Source organism: Amphiura filiformis, unplaced genomic scaffold (genome assembly GCF_039555335.1).
Source record: "Amphiura filiformis unplaced genomic scaffold, Afil_fr2py scaffold_76, whole genome shotgun sequence".
Lineage (NCBI taxonomy): Eukaryota > Metazoa > Echinodermata > Ophiuroidea > Amphilepidida > Amphiuridae > Amphiura > Amphiura filiformis.
In genome coordinates this window covers 378,217-395,311 of record NW_027305540.1, presented here as the reverse complement: position 1 = coordinate 395,311, position 17,095 = coordinate 378,217, and the positions used below count along the sequence as shown (strand labels likewise).

At 39.5% G+C, this 17,095-nt stretch overlaps 1 protein-coding gene across 1 annotated transcript in view; it reads right to left on the bottom strand.

Moving 5' to 3' along the window:
- Positions 1-17,095, bottom strand: part of LOC140144736 (probable U3 small nucleolar RNA-associated protein 11) — a 46,730-nt gene that overhangs the window by 3,624 nt on the left and 26,011 nt on the right. The window contains exons 2-7 of the mRNA XM_072166546.1: positions 14,877-14,938; positions 13,608-13,710; positions 11,782-11,895; positions 10,708-10,804; positions 9,098-9,243; positions 6,396-6,506 (exon numbers count right to left, since the gene is read on the bottom strand). Of these exons, the coding sequence (XP_072022647.1) occupies positions 6,396-6,506; positions 9,098-9,243; positions 10,708-10,804; positions 11,782-11,895; positions 13,608-13,710; positions 14,877-14,938 (633 nt within the window). The remainder of the gene's footprint in view (positions 1-6,395; positions 6,507-9,097; positions 9,244-10,707; positions 10,805-11,781; positions 11,896-13,607; positions 13,711-14,876; positions 14,939-17,095) is intronic.

The window sequence follows — 17,095 nt, the reverse complement described above, 5'->3', positions numbered from 1 at the left end:
TTATAGAAAGTTGGTATTTGTATAGTGTACAATCAAAAGAGCAGATGACTTACAATGTAAGGAGCTCTACATTTGGCTTTTAATATGTTTGACACCCAATAAACACTAGCAAATCCAGAGAATAAATCATCCTGCAAAAATCTGCAAAATTTATGCATAGTCAGCCTATTCTGGGGTAGGGGAGACTAGGGAGTGTCTGCTATTGGGGCAAGTCAGCCCAACCTGTGTTTATGATCTTGTGATTGCTAGGAAGTAACATGATGATGTAATTAGCTGATGCATGTCACACCCAAGTACTCAAGAAAACAAGACAGTCCGAGACATTTCTTCACAGAAATTGTAATCAAAAAACGATTCGAAGTCACCTAGGTTTACTATTTTTGAATTAGTAATATTTTTAAAGACATTACAGAGACGGTTTTTGGCACGTGAAAGACAGCGGCAGAATTTGAAATCCCAAGAACATACATAAAATTAAAAAAATACCTCAACACAAAAGGTCAGCTAGCAACATCAGAGTTGGTTATGCCACACAGACTCTTTTACACCAGATCAGGAGCTGAAACTAGCAGACTATGTCAAAAAAGCAGCTGATATTTACTTTGGACTAAGTGCAAAAAAGGAAAAACAAAATATATGACAAATATGGCAACAGATAACAAGATCGTTATTGAAGATCAGGAAATTGAAAGAGTTGAGGAGTATAAATATCTGGGCCAAACACTGAGGTTAAAGGACTGTTCGAAGGAAGAAATATTGAGAAGGATAAAAGCAGGATGGAGTTGCTTTGGAAGACATAAAGAAATCTTATGCAACAAAAATATACCCATGTCACTCAGAAGGAAAGTATATAATCAATGTGTCCTTCCAACAATGACGTATGGCTCTGAAACATGGTCATAAACTAAATACTTAGAAACTAAACTACAATCCGCTCAAAAGAGCAATGTGGAGCGGCAAATGTTAAACATCTCACTGCGAGACAAAGTAAGGTGCTCAACCATCAGACAGCTGACCGGTGTTGCAGACATTTTGAGAAAAATCAAACAATCAAAATGGAGATGGGCTGGACATGTTGCCAGAAGAAATGATAACAGATGGACAAAGAGATTGCTAGAATGGCAACCAAGAATGGGAAAAAGAAGAAGAGGTAGACAGAAGAGGAGGTGGAGAGATGATATAACATCATATATTGGTACAACATGGGTGAGAGTAGCATTAGATAGAAAGGTATGGAGTGATCATGAGGAGGGCTACATCCAACAGTGGATTGACATAGCCTAGATAGATAGATAGATAGATAGATAGAAGTGCAAAAGCTCCAAGTGTTCAAAATCGCAACTCCTCCTACTTGGGCTAAAAATCAATGTGCAGATCTTAACTGGTTTACAGTTTTTTTGAAAAGACACAATCTTTGTCAATCAGAAGACCTGTAGCAACCAGCATTGGCAGGGCATCAGCCTTAAACAAAACAAATGTAACAGAATTCTTTTCAAAACTAAACACTGCACTTGACAAGTACGAATTTGAAGCACAATATATGGAACGCAGGCGAAACTGGCATGATAAGTTGTGGCAACCTCCGGGAAAAAACAGATCGGATCTCTGACTTCCGGGAAAAGCAGTGTACTTGTTACGGTATGTGCAGCTGGCTCTGCAATTGGTCAAACAATTCTCTTAACGATTAACTTAACTTTGCTAAATTAAAGCAAATGGCATTATTATGATGTCCTTACCACCCCATTGCTCCCACAAATTGCAGCCACTAGAACTGTCTGCATTTGGGCCATTCAAGAAAGGGGCATTCAGAGCACAGAGTAATTGGATGCGAAACAATCAAGGTAAATCAACGACGATTTACGATATCCCTGCTGTAATGTCAGGATTCTGGACAGATGTTGTAACACCTACATGTAGGAACATTATTAGTAGGTTCGCGATTGCCATTCAACCTAGATATTTTTGCAGATTTTGACTTTGCCCTATCTTCTGTCACTGATAAACCAGACCCTAGCCAGGTACCTGCATCTACCCCACCTGCAACAATTATGAAAGAAAGGCTAGTGTTACACAGATGCTGCAACGCCTCGAGTGGGACTCCCTAGCTACCAGACGTCTGCTCAACCAGAGCACAATGTTCTTTAAACTACATCATGGGCTGGTAAATATTCCTTTCCCCTCGACGGTACTACCATCTGTTCGTCAGGGTAGAGCATCCAACATCTTTAGCTACCAGGCCATACAACCGAGGGTCAACACCTACTGTTATAAGTGTTATTCCTTCTTTGTTCGTACTATACCAGTTTGGAACAAGATTGCCATCTCCAGTCGTATCTTCACTGACAGTTAGCCATTTCCAGTCCCTGTCACTTCTCCAGGATATGGCAACCACACCAACCCAATCTTACTTGCACTTTGTTGATGTTTTTGAGCACCAAATTTGGCACGTATGGACAGCACAGCTCTCCTAGGAAAAACCTAGCTTAACAGGAGTTCATCACTCAAGTAGTGAAGCTCCTTTTGTTGAGGTCAATGAATCCAGTTTTGTGGTCAACAGATCAAATAATGAAACTCTTTGGCTGAGGTCAATGAGGCAAGTTCTGCAACAATCAACAGATCAAGTAGTGAAGGTCCTTTGGCCGAGGTCAATGTGTCGAGTTCGGCAATCCCTGCATCTATTCCATCTGAAGCAGTCAAAAGACCAAGCACTGAACATGCTCCCTCAGTGAATAAATCACGCGCTGATATGTGCGAGGTGATGGACATTGTTTACTGCATGCTGCAAGTCAGGCACTAGCAGGGTTGCCAAAAGATTTCAGCCCGAATCGCGGGTCAAATAATCGAAAAGTCGCCCAATTTTTCTCTTTACCATTGGTTTCTATGGGGCAGGAAACTATCGGAAGTCGCGGGAGCCAATGTTGAAAAGTCACCCAAATCTTTTCTTAACCATTGGTTTCTATGGGACAGGAAATTGTCAAAAGTTGTGGGGAAAATCTTCAAAAGTCGCCCAATTGGGCTACCAAATCGCAGGTTTGGCAACCCTGTGCACTAGACTGTATAAGATGTCATGATGTCAGAAAATGCACTGTCAGATGCCATAGTAAGTGAAGTTGTCTTCAATAAGGATTATTATGGAGATTTTGTACTTGACACCCGGGATGTTGTGAGTGAGTTGTGTAAATATATTTTCAATCTAGAATACAACTCAGATACATGTACCTGCGATATGCTGATTACTGCAATGTGTAAATGTTTTGCAAATCACCATGAACATTTATAAGAAACCACAACATAGTGACTGACATTACAATATAACGAATCACCCTCCTGGGCGCCCTGGTGTTGCAACAAAGTTTACAATATCTGTGGTTCGCACAGGTGAAGATGTATGTTGGATCACACTATGATGTCCTTATTCCAGATGTCCTTGTTCCAGATGTCCCCATTCCAGAACTCCCTCCAGATATCCCTATATGGCACACACCCCTGTCCCTGTTGACATTTTACCAGAAAGTGTTTCCCCATTCTCTTCTGCACCTCCACAAAGGCAAGGAACAAAAGGAAGAAAAAAAACCAGACACATGCAGTAAAAGTTGACAAACAGCGACAACATTTCTCCAAAGCTCAAAAGAAAAACTGCCCCTCAAAGACACTGTTTAAAAACATTATTACACCATTAAGGGCAATAAACAGACTCAGACAGTAATATCTAGTTCAAATTCAAAAAAAAAAAAAAAAAAAAGTAAAAATCAACAGAAGCATAAATACCAGTCCTCTTCAGAATATGACAATGACATTTGCCTGGTATGTTTGGAATCATGGCCAAACAGCAAGTCAGGGGAGCAGTGGGTCCAGTGTGTTTGATGCAAGTTGTGGTCACATGAGGCATGTACAGCCATTGATTCATCATGTATGTCACAATTGTGATTCAGATGCTCACTTACTTGTCTTCGTCGACTCTTGCTGTCGGGCATTAATGATGGCTCGCCATAACCTCCTGTCCTGCATGTTAGTCTCAATTTCAACAGAGGTTGAAATCCAAACCGAGGATTTTGGCAGCTTATTGGAAGAAGTGATAGACTTCAAGCTTTCTAGCTTTTTACAAGGCTTGATTGGGGGGTCGCTTCGGGTCGTCCCCGAAGTACTTGGAGTTGTGGGTCAGGAGTACTGAGCAAAACATCAAAGTAAGAAAGGCAATGGCATGGAAAGCTTGTAACAAGCTCAATAATATTTGGAAATCTTCCTTACCAAGACACCTCAAAATGCAACTGTTCCAAGCCACTGTTGAAAGCATCCTGCTGTATGGTTGTGAAACCTGGACCATCACCAAGAAAATTGGCAAAGCAATGGATGGATGCTACACTAGAATGCTACGATCAGCACTAAATGTGAGCTGGAAAAAGCATATGACCAATAAGGAATTGTATGGGGATATTCCACCTGAAACTTCGAAAATCAGCACAAGACGGCTACGGTTTGCAGGACACTGTAAGAGAGCCAAAGGGAGGCTTACATCTGATCTGCTTACTTAAAAGCCCACACAAGGAAAAAGAACCAAAGGACGTCCCAAGAAGACCTTTGTGAACCTGCTTTGTGAACGGTGGCAGAAATTGAAATTCAGATGCACACTGAATGAAACCACAGTTGTCCAAAACAATTATGCAGGAATTTGATTATCATACCAACAAGAGGTCTCAGCTCCAAAAACAGTAACAAACGCTTAAAAAATAAGTGCATTGTAATCTGACCAAGAGTTGTTGCTCATTCAACTCCTTACAAGAGTGCAAATTTACTAATTTTTGAACATATTCAATCTTTTGTGTAGTGGTTGTTGCTCTTTTCAGAGTGACTCTCAACTTTTTTGAGAACAGGAAACCCCGCTTGGCCAGTTCGCCACAGAAGAACTGACTATACACCTGTTACTTTGATGACAGACAGAACAGAATTTACATGGATACATTTTAACCTTGACTAATTCCCTAAGGAACTTGAACCAAAAGTGGGGCTTCCACTTTAATCAAATAGAATATGTAAGTGTGTTTTGCCTTTTGCAAAGTTTTAATAAACTTTTGTTTCATCGGTTATACAATGTGTTAAGCAATGTTCAACTTGAAACAGGGCAAACTTGCCCCACGACATGCCGTTACTGAAAACTCAATGTTCTTACAAATGTGCTGGTATTTAGCTACAGCAAATGGCTTTGAAGTGTAAACACTAGAGCCTTCTAACATGAGAATTGCTCTCCCTAAGTGAGATTGAAAAAATAGGGCTAACACTCCCCGGTCTCCCCTATTGTGCTATTCCAGTTGCAATTCATACACCCCTTATGGCTGATATGACATAAAATTAGAAGTGAACTGTGATCGTGCTATTCCAGTTGAAATCCAAATACCCCCTATGGAAGACGCGACCTTCATCTTCCACACAGGGAGTGCGAGTTCCAAGTTGGATTATTTGAATGGGTGACTCCATTTAAAACCCTCCCCATGTGGGAGATTAAGGTCTTGCCTTCCATATATAGGGGGTGTATGGATTTCAACTGGCATAACTCATTATCATGTGACAGATGTCAATTTAATGGCTCACTACTTGCTTTGTGTGGTATCAACTGGTACTTGTTTTACAGTGATTAGATTGACAAAGTCCAGACTTGGCCAAGTTTGCCCGTTGCTCATGGAGAGCAAAATAATGTACCTCTGCATTATTTTACCATGCGCTCTGCAAACTTCCATTATCTCCCTACATTAGAACTAAGAAGACAGGAAAGTGACTTAATTGAGACCTTCAAATACATGACCGGAAGGTACAAGACACCTGCTGATACTTTCTTTCAACTCCCCCATAGAGAAGGCTTGAGAGAGTTAAGCAGGAGGCAAGGACAGAAGTTGCTAAGCAGTTTTTTTGGAAATAGAGTCATAAATGATTGGAACTCACTTCCACAAGATATTATTTCTGCACCAAGTATTGCTACCTTCAGCGAGAAACTGAGGGTTCTTCCGGAGTCTACCTACCAAGTAACCAAGTGTCCTTGGTCTACATTTAGAATTGTTTACCCATATGATATCCATCAAATGAATGGAGACAGCTTGTCATTTTAAACGCACACGTAATTACATGCGTCCAGTAACCTCCCAGTGTGTGGGCTGTCATGGTTGAGTGGCGGGAATGCGTTCATCCTTCAGGCTGTGTTCATTCATTTCAAATGGGCTGTTGAAATCCATACCCCGCTATGAAAGACATGAATTTTATCTCCCGCAATGGAGTCACACATTCAGTTAACCCCATTTGAAATTCACACTCCCTGTGTGGGAGATTAAGGTCATGTCTTCCATAGGGGAATGTATTTCAACGGGAATAGCCCAATTCTCCATGTAGCCTCAGTTTGTGTTACTTACATGTTGGTTGCGTTTGCCTTGCATTTTCTGTGCTATAATGTTGAGTTCTCTTTCTCTGTCGATACGCTGCGTTAACTCTTTGTACTTCTTCCTTCTAAGTTTGGAAAGTTCCTAAAGTAAAAATGGAATAAAATCAGAATCAAACAGTAACATTCAAAAGCTTACAGGTGTATAAGGAGTCGAGGCAACACCACCATGAACAAGGACGATGGGGCGTACAGACTACGATCTGATCATCAATCGGAAAGCAACAAAGATTGCCGATAACATCTAGAAACACTACCACTCACCAAACCACAGTGAACAAGATTCCTGCTAGGAATCAATCAAAACATTTCTAGTGGGTACCTAAAATTCACTTGTTTTGGATCTGTTTTGAGAACTTTTGCATATGTAGTGAGCTTAAAGGTGGATGGTCAGATTTTTTCATATTTTGTTTTCTACCATTTTCGACCGGTTTCCAAATTTTGAGTTACATTGCGCAAATGGTTTTGATATGAAAAAAATTGGGGGGAATTATTTGCGGAGCTCCATTCTGATCATGCTGATTGGTGATTAAAGTGAAGATATCATGCAATTGACCAATCAGAGGCAATGTTAGATCGGCAGGTAGTACTCTGGGGGTTATCAATTTCACATAAGAGTACAAAGAAAAAGATAAAGATTTAAAATTAAGGTATGCAGACAACCTAAAAATTTATTTGTTTTGGATCTGTTTTGAGAACTTTTGCTTATCAGTGAGCTTAAGGTGGATGGTCAGAATTTGTTCATATTTTGTTTTCTACCATTTTCTACCTGTTTCCAAATTTTGAGTTGCATTACGCAAATGGTTTTGATATATGAGAAGCAGAAACATGTTTAACCCCATGAGAATTACCTGCCGATTGGCCAAAAAGAAGTTTTCATTATCGATTGGACCAATCAGCAACATTGTTAGAATAATTTCACCACGCAAAAAAATTGGGGTGAATTATTTGCAAAGCTCCATTCTGATTGGTGATTTAAGTGACGATATCACGCAATTGACCAATCAGAGGCAATGTTAGATCGGCAGGTAGTGCTCTGGGGGTTATCAATTTCACATAAGAGTATAACTTCCAGTGGTTGTTACCACTTTTTCCAGGGTTTTGTTCAGATCATCTTTAATACCAAAATCTCAGTTTTGATGAGGAAAAATGTTGATCTGGCCACACACCTTTAAAGGGACTATTAGTGATTTGTGACACCCTAAAATTCATCAAAAGTCAGATTTTTGCATTAATGGAACTAGGGTGTATTTCATCTGAAGTTAGGAGTAACACCATGTTGGATTTCGCAGTGGCAGATTTGAATCAGTGCATGGACAAATTATGTGGGATTTGAATCTGCACTGTGAAATCCCAACATGGTGTTACTCTCAACTTGAGACAAGACACAAAATAACATAGTTATGTATGTGCTAATGAATAAAACGAATGGCAAATGCGAAAGTAATCTGGTAAAGAAAAACATCTGACATTTAAAATTAAGGTATGGTATAAATATGTGCACACACTTTTATTATTGTGGGATGGAGGCTTTTGAGAATATGGCGCTGTGGGTAGAAATTTACATTTACCGTACACTTACTTTATCAGCATACCGTAGAGATTCGCCTAATGGCGCACTTGGGCTCCTTTGCCTTGCAAATTTCATGTGCAAATAGAGAGCCCCTCCTTTAAAATCCCAACAAGAATTAAGGTACTGTGTCCTTATATGCTGGTGGGGAGGGAGGGAGGGCACTTTTAGGTTCTGCCTAAAATTCCACATATGTCAAGGAAGCCCATAGCACCATTAGGCAAACCTTTGTGGTAGTAGCACTATGATATACCACCATCAGAGCAAACTGGATGCAATTCGCTGTCATAGTGCACGTTAGAATATGACCGTTGCTAGGTCAACTGGATCACGCTTTCTTTGTTACGAACCACTGATCGAAATGGTCACAACATAAAGCCTATGGCATATCATAATTCGGTACAGGTGTATGAGCCCAGGCTTGGAGCATTAACCAATGGTTACTAACGTGCAGTACGACAGCTAATTCCGCACCTGTAATTCAGTGCCCACTACTTCTACATCTACTGCTGCAGATCTCACACCACCAAATGTGTACTACAGTTGCCTCAAGAAAACATCATTTTTTCTTCGCAAGAGCAACTCAGTTCTTAGCGACAACTATGATGGTTGAAATTAGCCCTAGTCTGATTGCAGATGGGAGAGATTGCAGGATTTGATATTACTAATCATGACCAATCCAAATTTATATCAAAGTTGTGCAAATATTTGCTCAGTTTAATGCTTACTTTAGGCCATCTATCAGTTTTTCTGAGAAATGCATTCAGGCAATTGTATAATACTATTTGGTGGTGTGAAATCTGCAACAGGGAATGGTGACTTTCAAGCATGGCGGTAGGCATGACTGTGTAGCAAGACTATACTGATGCTTTGTATCAGCATAGCAATGCAACTAATAGCACCATCAGAGCAAACTGGATGCAATTTAGTTCCCACTACTTCATCATCTACTGCTGTACTAGGGAATGGTGACTTTCAAGCATGGCGGTAGGCATGACTGTGTAGCATGACTATGCTGATACATTGTATCAGCTATGCTGATACAATGTATCAGCATAGCAGTGCAAAGATAGCACCATCAGAGCAAATTGGATGCAATACCATACCTGTAGTTCTGTTCCCACTACTTCTTCATCTACCGCTGTACCAGGGAACGTGTGACTTTCAAGCATAGCGGTAGTAGGTCTGTTGTATGTACGATGTAGTAAGGCTGGATGCGTGTCTAAGTGTTTGGCTGCGTCAAATTCAGCAGCTAGGAAAATAAACAAATTATATAATCAAAACAATTCTGGTATTGAGGTATTCCAGTTGAAATCCACACCCCCTGTGGAAGACATGACCTTATTTTTCCACACAGGGAGTGTGAATTTCAAATGGAATCACATTATATAATAATGTTCAGTAATTGGTCACTTTACAAGTTTTTATGTTGTGATGTGGAGTTGATGTGAGTAGTGTAATTAAAGCCTTGTCTTTTAAAACATTAGGGATGCAAATGTGATTGCACACAGTCCACACCATCACATGCCTAATATGAACAAGCGGGGACCGATTTACATCACGCCTAAATGTAGAGATCTGCTACAGCATATCCCAGGCAGTGGTGTTCCGACCGGGGATGGGGGAAAATTGTCCCCCTCTGGCTCCAAATAACGGGACAAAAGTGACCAAGTTTAGAAATCTGCTTTATCTTCATCCCCGATTTAGACCAATTTAAACCAAATTCTGGACAATTGTGCTCATTTTTGTGAGTATTTGTCCCAGCTTAAATTTCGCTTGGTATGTAACATATTCCAGGAGTGTCATGCTGATGTTAAAGTAGTAAGTACATCCCTGGATATGATATTAAAGGAGTGTTTCATGGTCTTGGCATCCCCTTTTCATGACATTTTTCAATAGATATCCACGAAAAAAGCTTATTCCCACAATTCCAGTTTATTCCGATTTTGAGTTTGCATGTTATGCATGATTATGTGTATTACACTGCTCCACAGGCCACTGTGTTGAATTATGTTCTGGTATACCTGAACGTAATTCAAATTAAGCGATATTTGTGCTAAACGAATTAATCTGCAAGGATTTTTTTGTTCATAAACATTATGTATGTAGCCAGAGCTAGGCATGTTCACGATAATTTTATTATCATCTATCGTAATATATTTTCATTATTGCGATAATAGTTTGACAGGCCACAATACTTTGATGGTAAAAATGTGTCTTCAATTTAAAACCAAAAAATAGGCAGATGACACAGAGGATGATACTGAGAGTAACCAACCTGACAATGGCGCCAATGACAATACCACTAGCAATAGCGCCACCAGATACAGACTAACAATATTTAACAATATTTTAATGTTTAAGCTTCCCTCATTATGCGATATATTGAAAAAGTGGCGATGAACATGCCTAGCCAAAGCTTCCAGTGGTATAAAAATCTCAACATTTTTTGAGAACGGGGAGGTGGGAGGGATGAGGCTGTGGATCACAAAATGCCCAAGTCAGATGCATGTGATTAGCTGCCCTCAGTTCCTTGAACCAAAGGCCAACTTGTTAAGTTACAAATACTTGGGGGTGGTACAATTCTGGTTTACCCTGCGCATCCTGTATTTAGGGTTAGGGTTAAGATTAAGGTTAAGGTTATACTTGTGCGTAGGGTATACCAGAGTTATTCCAGCTTAGGTGATAAAATGACCTCATCCCTATATTTGCTTACCTTCCTTTTTGGTATCTGTAAAGAAAATATGTTTGTTCTTTGGTCTTGAATCACCGCAGTCTGTTAAATGAAGCGTTGATTTCAGTTGCTCAATTTTCTGAAAGAAACCATTAAAAATACATTTTACTTCATGAAAGATTCTTACAGGTCACCAACCACTAAAGGAACAACTTGTGCCACAATAAAAGTAACCCTAAAATTAACTTTTTATTGGCTGATATCATGCATATAAGCTGTGTCAAAGCTGTCAGTGTATTTCAAATCATTTTAAAACCAAGTGCACGTTTACTCGCTATCAAATTTTGCCATCTGTCCACAAATTTAACATGATCAACTAATCCATTTTCCCAGAAAGCTGGTTTCCTATTGTAGATGAATCTCTTTTCCATTCTTCAAAAGTGATCCTTATGGATAAGTGACCTCTTCTCTGTTCAAGGTCTTGGTCTCTCCTCTGATTGGGTTATTCCAGTTGAAATCCATACTCCCCTTATGGAAGACATGACCTTAATCTTCACACATTGGGTGTAGATTTCCAATGAGAGTCACCCATTCAGGTAACCCAATTTGAAATTTACACTCTCTGTGTGGAGGATAAAGGTATGTCTTAGAGGGTGTATGGAATTTAACTGATAGCCCATTACAATTACTTTTCCCAGACGAAATTTTTGTAGCAGTTAATTACAAAGTTCCTCTGATTGCTTTGTACACTTTCTGCCAATAACCTTGGAATCAATTCGCTGATCACACTGTCATCTCAAAACGAGGTTCTACCCACAAAGTGTGTGCTGTGTGTATGTACGCCTGTCAAACGCATGCTTTAATTAGCATGTACACTTTGCAAAAGCTTTCAAGCATGTTACTAGAAAGTGTGGGAAACAGCAAAGCACATTTTGCGTATACCTTTGCAGGGAGAACCTTGTTTTGGTAGCAAGATAGCGGATCTGTGCAAAGGGGGAATTATAACCAACTTCCACCACTAAATCGAACCTATATCCAGATAACTCTCTTCCAAAACAGCATTTTAGCCGTTTCACGATTGATATCACCATACATTTGTACATGTAGGTACAATACCTTAGCTTCTACAGCCAGCTTGTGGTTAACATATCTCATGTCTTGGGTCTCAAGCATCAGTTCCTGTTCCTCTGTCTTGGGGTCATCTTTCTTCAACCAGCGATGACGACCATCCTGAAAGTAATCAAATAGCATGTATATGAGATAGGTATATTTCCATGTGTTGCAGTTATTGAGTTATGACAAACAATAAGCCAAAGCAAAAGTTTTCACTATTTCCCCTCCCAGGAAAAATCATGCACATGGGGGAAAATAAAACCTATTACAATGAGCCATGGGATCCCACATTACTATATTGAACCCATGACACCATGTACCTTTCACTGTGAGTGCAGGCATTAATTTTCTCAATATTTGAGCACACACACTGTTAGCTCAGGCACCGTTCCGACTTGCCTTTTCAATACAAATTGATAGAAGTTTTTTAATGGAAATCAGATCCATTTTTTTCATACAAATCACTTTTTGGACTACCAAGAGTAGCCCATGTGTTTACACTTTGCCATTGATAAATATTTTCAAACAGAGGCTATTCTGTGAAATTCTGGGGGCTAAATGCCCTGAAGCCCCATCCATTTTAGTCCTGTTATGAGTACAGTCCAAGCGGCACTAAGAAATCTTACAAAGTCTTTACTTTTCTTGCTTTTTGCCAGTTCAATTCCAAGTATTTGCTGAATGTTTACTTTCCAGTAAGCACCAATTAAGTTCAAGATGATGAAATACACCTACCATGTACCACTGGTACTGGGTTATTCCAGTTGAAATCCATATTACACCCCCTATGGAAGACATGACCTTAATCTTCCACACAGGGAGGGTGAATTTCAAACAGAGTGAACTGAATGGGTGACTCCATTTGAAAATCACACTCCCTGTGTGAAAGATTAAGGTCATGTCTTCCATAGGGGGCATGTGGATTTCAACTGGAATAATTTACCCATTGTCTGTGTGAACTTGAACTTAAAAATACAAATACGTCAATTCTTTCAACATTGTACAAGCTGTTGGCAGTCTTTGAATCAATTTTTTTACCTTGGGATGCATTTTTGCATCCCATTTTGAAATTTTGCAATTTCATCTGACGCAGGGAGCAATTTGCAGTGCAGTCTCAGACAATCAACACATAAAGTCAGTACAATGTGGTATCGCAATTTTGCACCCCGCTTTTAAAATGTTATCGCAACAGGTGAATTTTGAGGTGCAAATTGCACTGCGATAGAGCTTATTCTGAATGCTGACTGTTAACATGAAGCCAAAAACCGATTCATTCCTCACTAGTATCATGGCAATCATGAATGACATGAAATATCTCCTAAAGTCTGCACAAAAAGAAACTCAGCTGTTATAAACACGACTATAGCTTCAGAACTAATAATTGTTTTCACAATATTTTAACATAGAGGGAAGGATGAATTATTTACACGAATTTTGATACCACATTTGTCAAATGTTGTTCAATATTAACAACACAGTAGTGTTTTGAAAGAAAAATACCCGATTTTAAAAGTTGCAGTTTACAGCGATCAATGGTTATTATGCCAGCACGGTAGCACGTAAAGCCCGCCATTATCTTCACGCTCACTTCAAAATCAATACAAATAGCTGCAACTTTTATATTCGGCTATTTTTCTTCCAAATCACTGCTGCATTGTTAATATTGAACAAAATTGGACAAATTAGGTATCAAAGTGCGCGTAAATAAACCATCCTTCTTTTTATGTTGAAATAATGTGAAAACAATTATTTGATCCGAAGCTATAGGCGTGTTTATAACAGCTGAGTTTCTTTTTGTGCAGACTTTAGATAGGTATTGTACTTTATCATACCTGCAATCTTGAGTTGACCATCTTGAAGTAGAATTCATCTGGATTCCTGTTCAGAGCTTTCTGTTTAAGTTTCTTTAACGTATCTTGTTTCTTGTGATAATCCCTGTACAAAAAGAACCAAAGACAGTGTCAAACCAGGGGTATATTGGGCTATTCCTGTAACCTGTTGAAATCCATATACCCCCCTATGGATGACATGACCTTAATCGCCTACACAGGGAGTGTGAATTTCAAATGGAGTAATCCATTCAGGTAACCCCATTTAAAATTCATATTCCCTGTGTGGAAGATTAACGCCATGTCTACTATAGCGGGTGTGTGGATTTCAATTGGATATAGTCAATTAATTGATGGACTATATGTAATTGAAATCCACACACCCTCAGGAAAAAATGGAAGATTCTTGTCCTTGATAACTTACTGTATTTCCTCTATTAAACGCCTCAGGGCGTTGCATTTTCCAAAAGGGTGGCATTTAGTAGAGGCCATGTCTTTTGAGGCGAGTGAGAGTGATCACTCACCTAAAATGAAGCTGAGGAGAGCTTTTTATCACTCGCCTACATTTGGTGTTATATAAAATATACTAATACAAGTGATTAAAATCACTCGCCTACAGCTCACCTGACAAGTTTTGAGGAGAGTGATTAGTCACTCGCCAGCAATTTTCAAAAGAGAAGGCATGTAGAGGTGATTTTTAGACCAATAATTCTTGTTAAAATCATTCTCGTCAAAACTCATGCTATGAACTTAGTATCAATGACTTCCGGTTCACTTCTGGGTTTACGACCAGACTTTCGCCAACTACCGGTTGTGTGTACACAGTGGTAAGCTTACTACACAAGATAGCATGGGATAGGCCTAGCATTAAAAAAAAAAACAACTGTCTAATAGAAGGGGGCGACTAATAGAGGAAATACAGTAGGTAAAACAATTGTCAGAGTGTCCATAGATTCCCTCTAATTAAACTGGGTCAGATATTTTAATATATATATCGGGTCATTTTAAATTAAAATTCATAGCCAAGACATTCCTCTACTGCATACCACTTTTTAAACAGTTTTGAAGTGTGAAGAAACTATTTAAAAAACTTTTCAGGATGTCAAAAATTTTAAAAGAAAAAACCCTCTTTCTGGAATTTCCAAAATTAGGGTCAGCAATCAGCATTCTTTTGAACAGTAAAACAAAAAAAAACTTCTTCCAAATTTTCCGGATTAGGGTTAGTCAGATGAGAATAATTATACAATTGTTTTTTTTGGGGATGGACCATACTTTGCTCTGAGTCGGTAATCTTTCTTCTTCTCCAACAATCCCAGATGACTGCGAGATGAAAGCTGCAAAGAAAAAAAAAAAGAAAAATTACACATTGTAAATAAAGCTCTAGAGGAATTTGCCACCAAACAACAAACTTGTAAACAAACAGCACATTGTTTCAACTAATTCTGAGGATACAAGGCTAATCCATTTAATGTCCATACTCCCCCTGTGGAAGGTTTTAGAAATATCTTCCGCTGGGGGAGTATCAATTTCAAATGGAATTAGCCACATTAACCAACACTATTTGAAACTCACTCTTCATGTGTGGAAGATTCAGGTTGAATCTTTCTTCTTTAGAGGGTGTAAATTCAAATGGATCTGACTACTTGAGGGGAAGTAGTCAAAACTACTGGTCCCTCGGTGTTGGACTACTTCCCGATGCATCAGTCTTGCTGTATACTTATCTTGCTGTATAATGCACATAATCTCAGGCCAGACTGTATGTGGCTATCATGGGCTTGTTAGGATCGACGAGCGTCAGACCGACACAATCTGGTTGTGAAGGGGACTAGACCGTCCACGTCCACATACTTGTGCATAATACGGGAGGTTGATTTGTGCCCATGTCAAACTGTATTTTATACAAATTGTACAGCTATCGTTTCTACCCTATGGCGAACCGACATACCTGTAAATCAAATTGCCAGCAAAAAACTGGTCATCGCTGGTATTTTTCATGAAGAAAAAGACACTTTTCATGCTGGAACATGTCCATAACACGTCAGCTGAAGTACAAGCCTCCCCATGCATGTACATAAACAAGCAGTGTTCATGGTCGTGTGTCTTGAGCTCGCCACCAAAAAAAGGTGGCGATGTTACATTTTGCCAAAGTCGACTCAAAACAAATGATGATATCTCTGTCAAGCAAGAAGGTATTGTCATGCTTGTGGTCTCATTTTATTGCTAAATAAAATGCACTTTCAACCCTGTAAAAAGAAATACTTGAACTTTTTTAACACGGACACTGTGCTTCATAGAATTCAGAATGGGCAGGGTGGCGGTGGTGGGGGATGTGGTGGTGGGGGATGTGGTACACACAAACTCTATGGGATTGGTATTTTAGTGCGTAATCTGCTTCTGTAAAGGCTGTAAATTGGATTTGGACTCTATTTAGCATCTAAAACACTCATGGCCTTACAGCTAAACAACTCTACTAATTGTTTTTAATAATTTATGATTGGTTTAGTCTAGAAAATACACACTTTTCCATACAAAACTAACCATTGTCATATTAAACACTGTTAATGCAGATGTCTTCAAAATCTAAAAGTTACTGTAAATAAAATTTTAATTACTTATCCTATCATAGTCAAAGTTTATATTTTCTGAAGCGCCAGTTGATTCATAGTTGTGTGCCCTTAAGGTGCACTGAGCCTGGATCGGCTCTCTCTCTCTGTCTCTGCACTCGTGGAAGCTACATGTGCCTGGTTGTGATTATCACATTAGATTAATCCCTAATCCTTTTATTGGCGTGGTGGCAGCTTGGATTGAAACCAGTCATCTCTGAAGTCTCTCAGCTGACCTTCCTGACGAAATTGGTGGTCATCTTGAACCCTAAATGTGTGATCTTTCACAAGACTGTGAGCGACCAGTAAGCTTAAAACAGTAAGCTTAAGCCTGCAAGGCTGCATATTAGCTTTTATTCTGGTTCACATACACGAGTGTAAAAACAATCAGCAATGGCCACAACACATCGTGCGCCGTAGCAATGGCCTCTAACAAAGAACGAAACAATAAACTCATTTGAAAGCTGGAAACATAACCTCCAGTATACACTGTCATTAGACCCAAGCTTTTCTCCCTACTTGGTTGAAGGAGCGGTATGGGGCAAAAGTCAAAACTTCCCTCTTCGAGGTCTCACTAACGACGGTGAGGACATACAGGAAGCCCAAAGGAAAACAGCAGTCCAGAAAAATGCTGCATTGGAGCTTATGCTTGGACAAATAGCCAACTATTGTCCAATTATCTCACGAAATACAATACTCAAAAACTGCACCAGCCTGAAAAAGATATGACAAGCCATCCGTCTCCATTTTGGCTTCCAAACAACAGGTGGCCACTTCCTAGAGTTCAACAATATTACCCTTGGCCCTGATGAACGGCCAGAGGACTTGTACCAGCGTCTAGTAGCATTCACGAAGACAACCTCATGCGTGAAGGAGGCGGCATCAGTC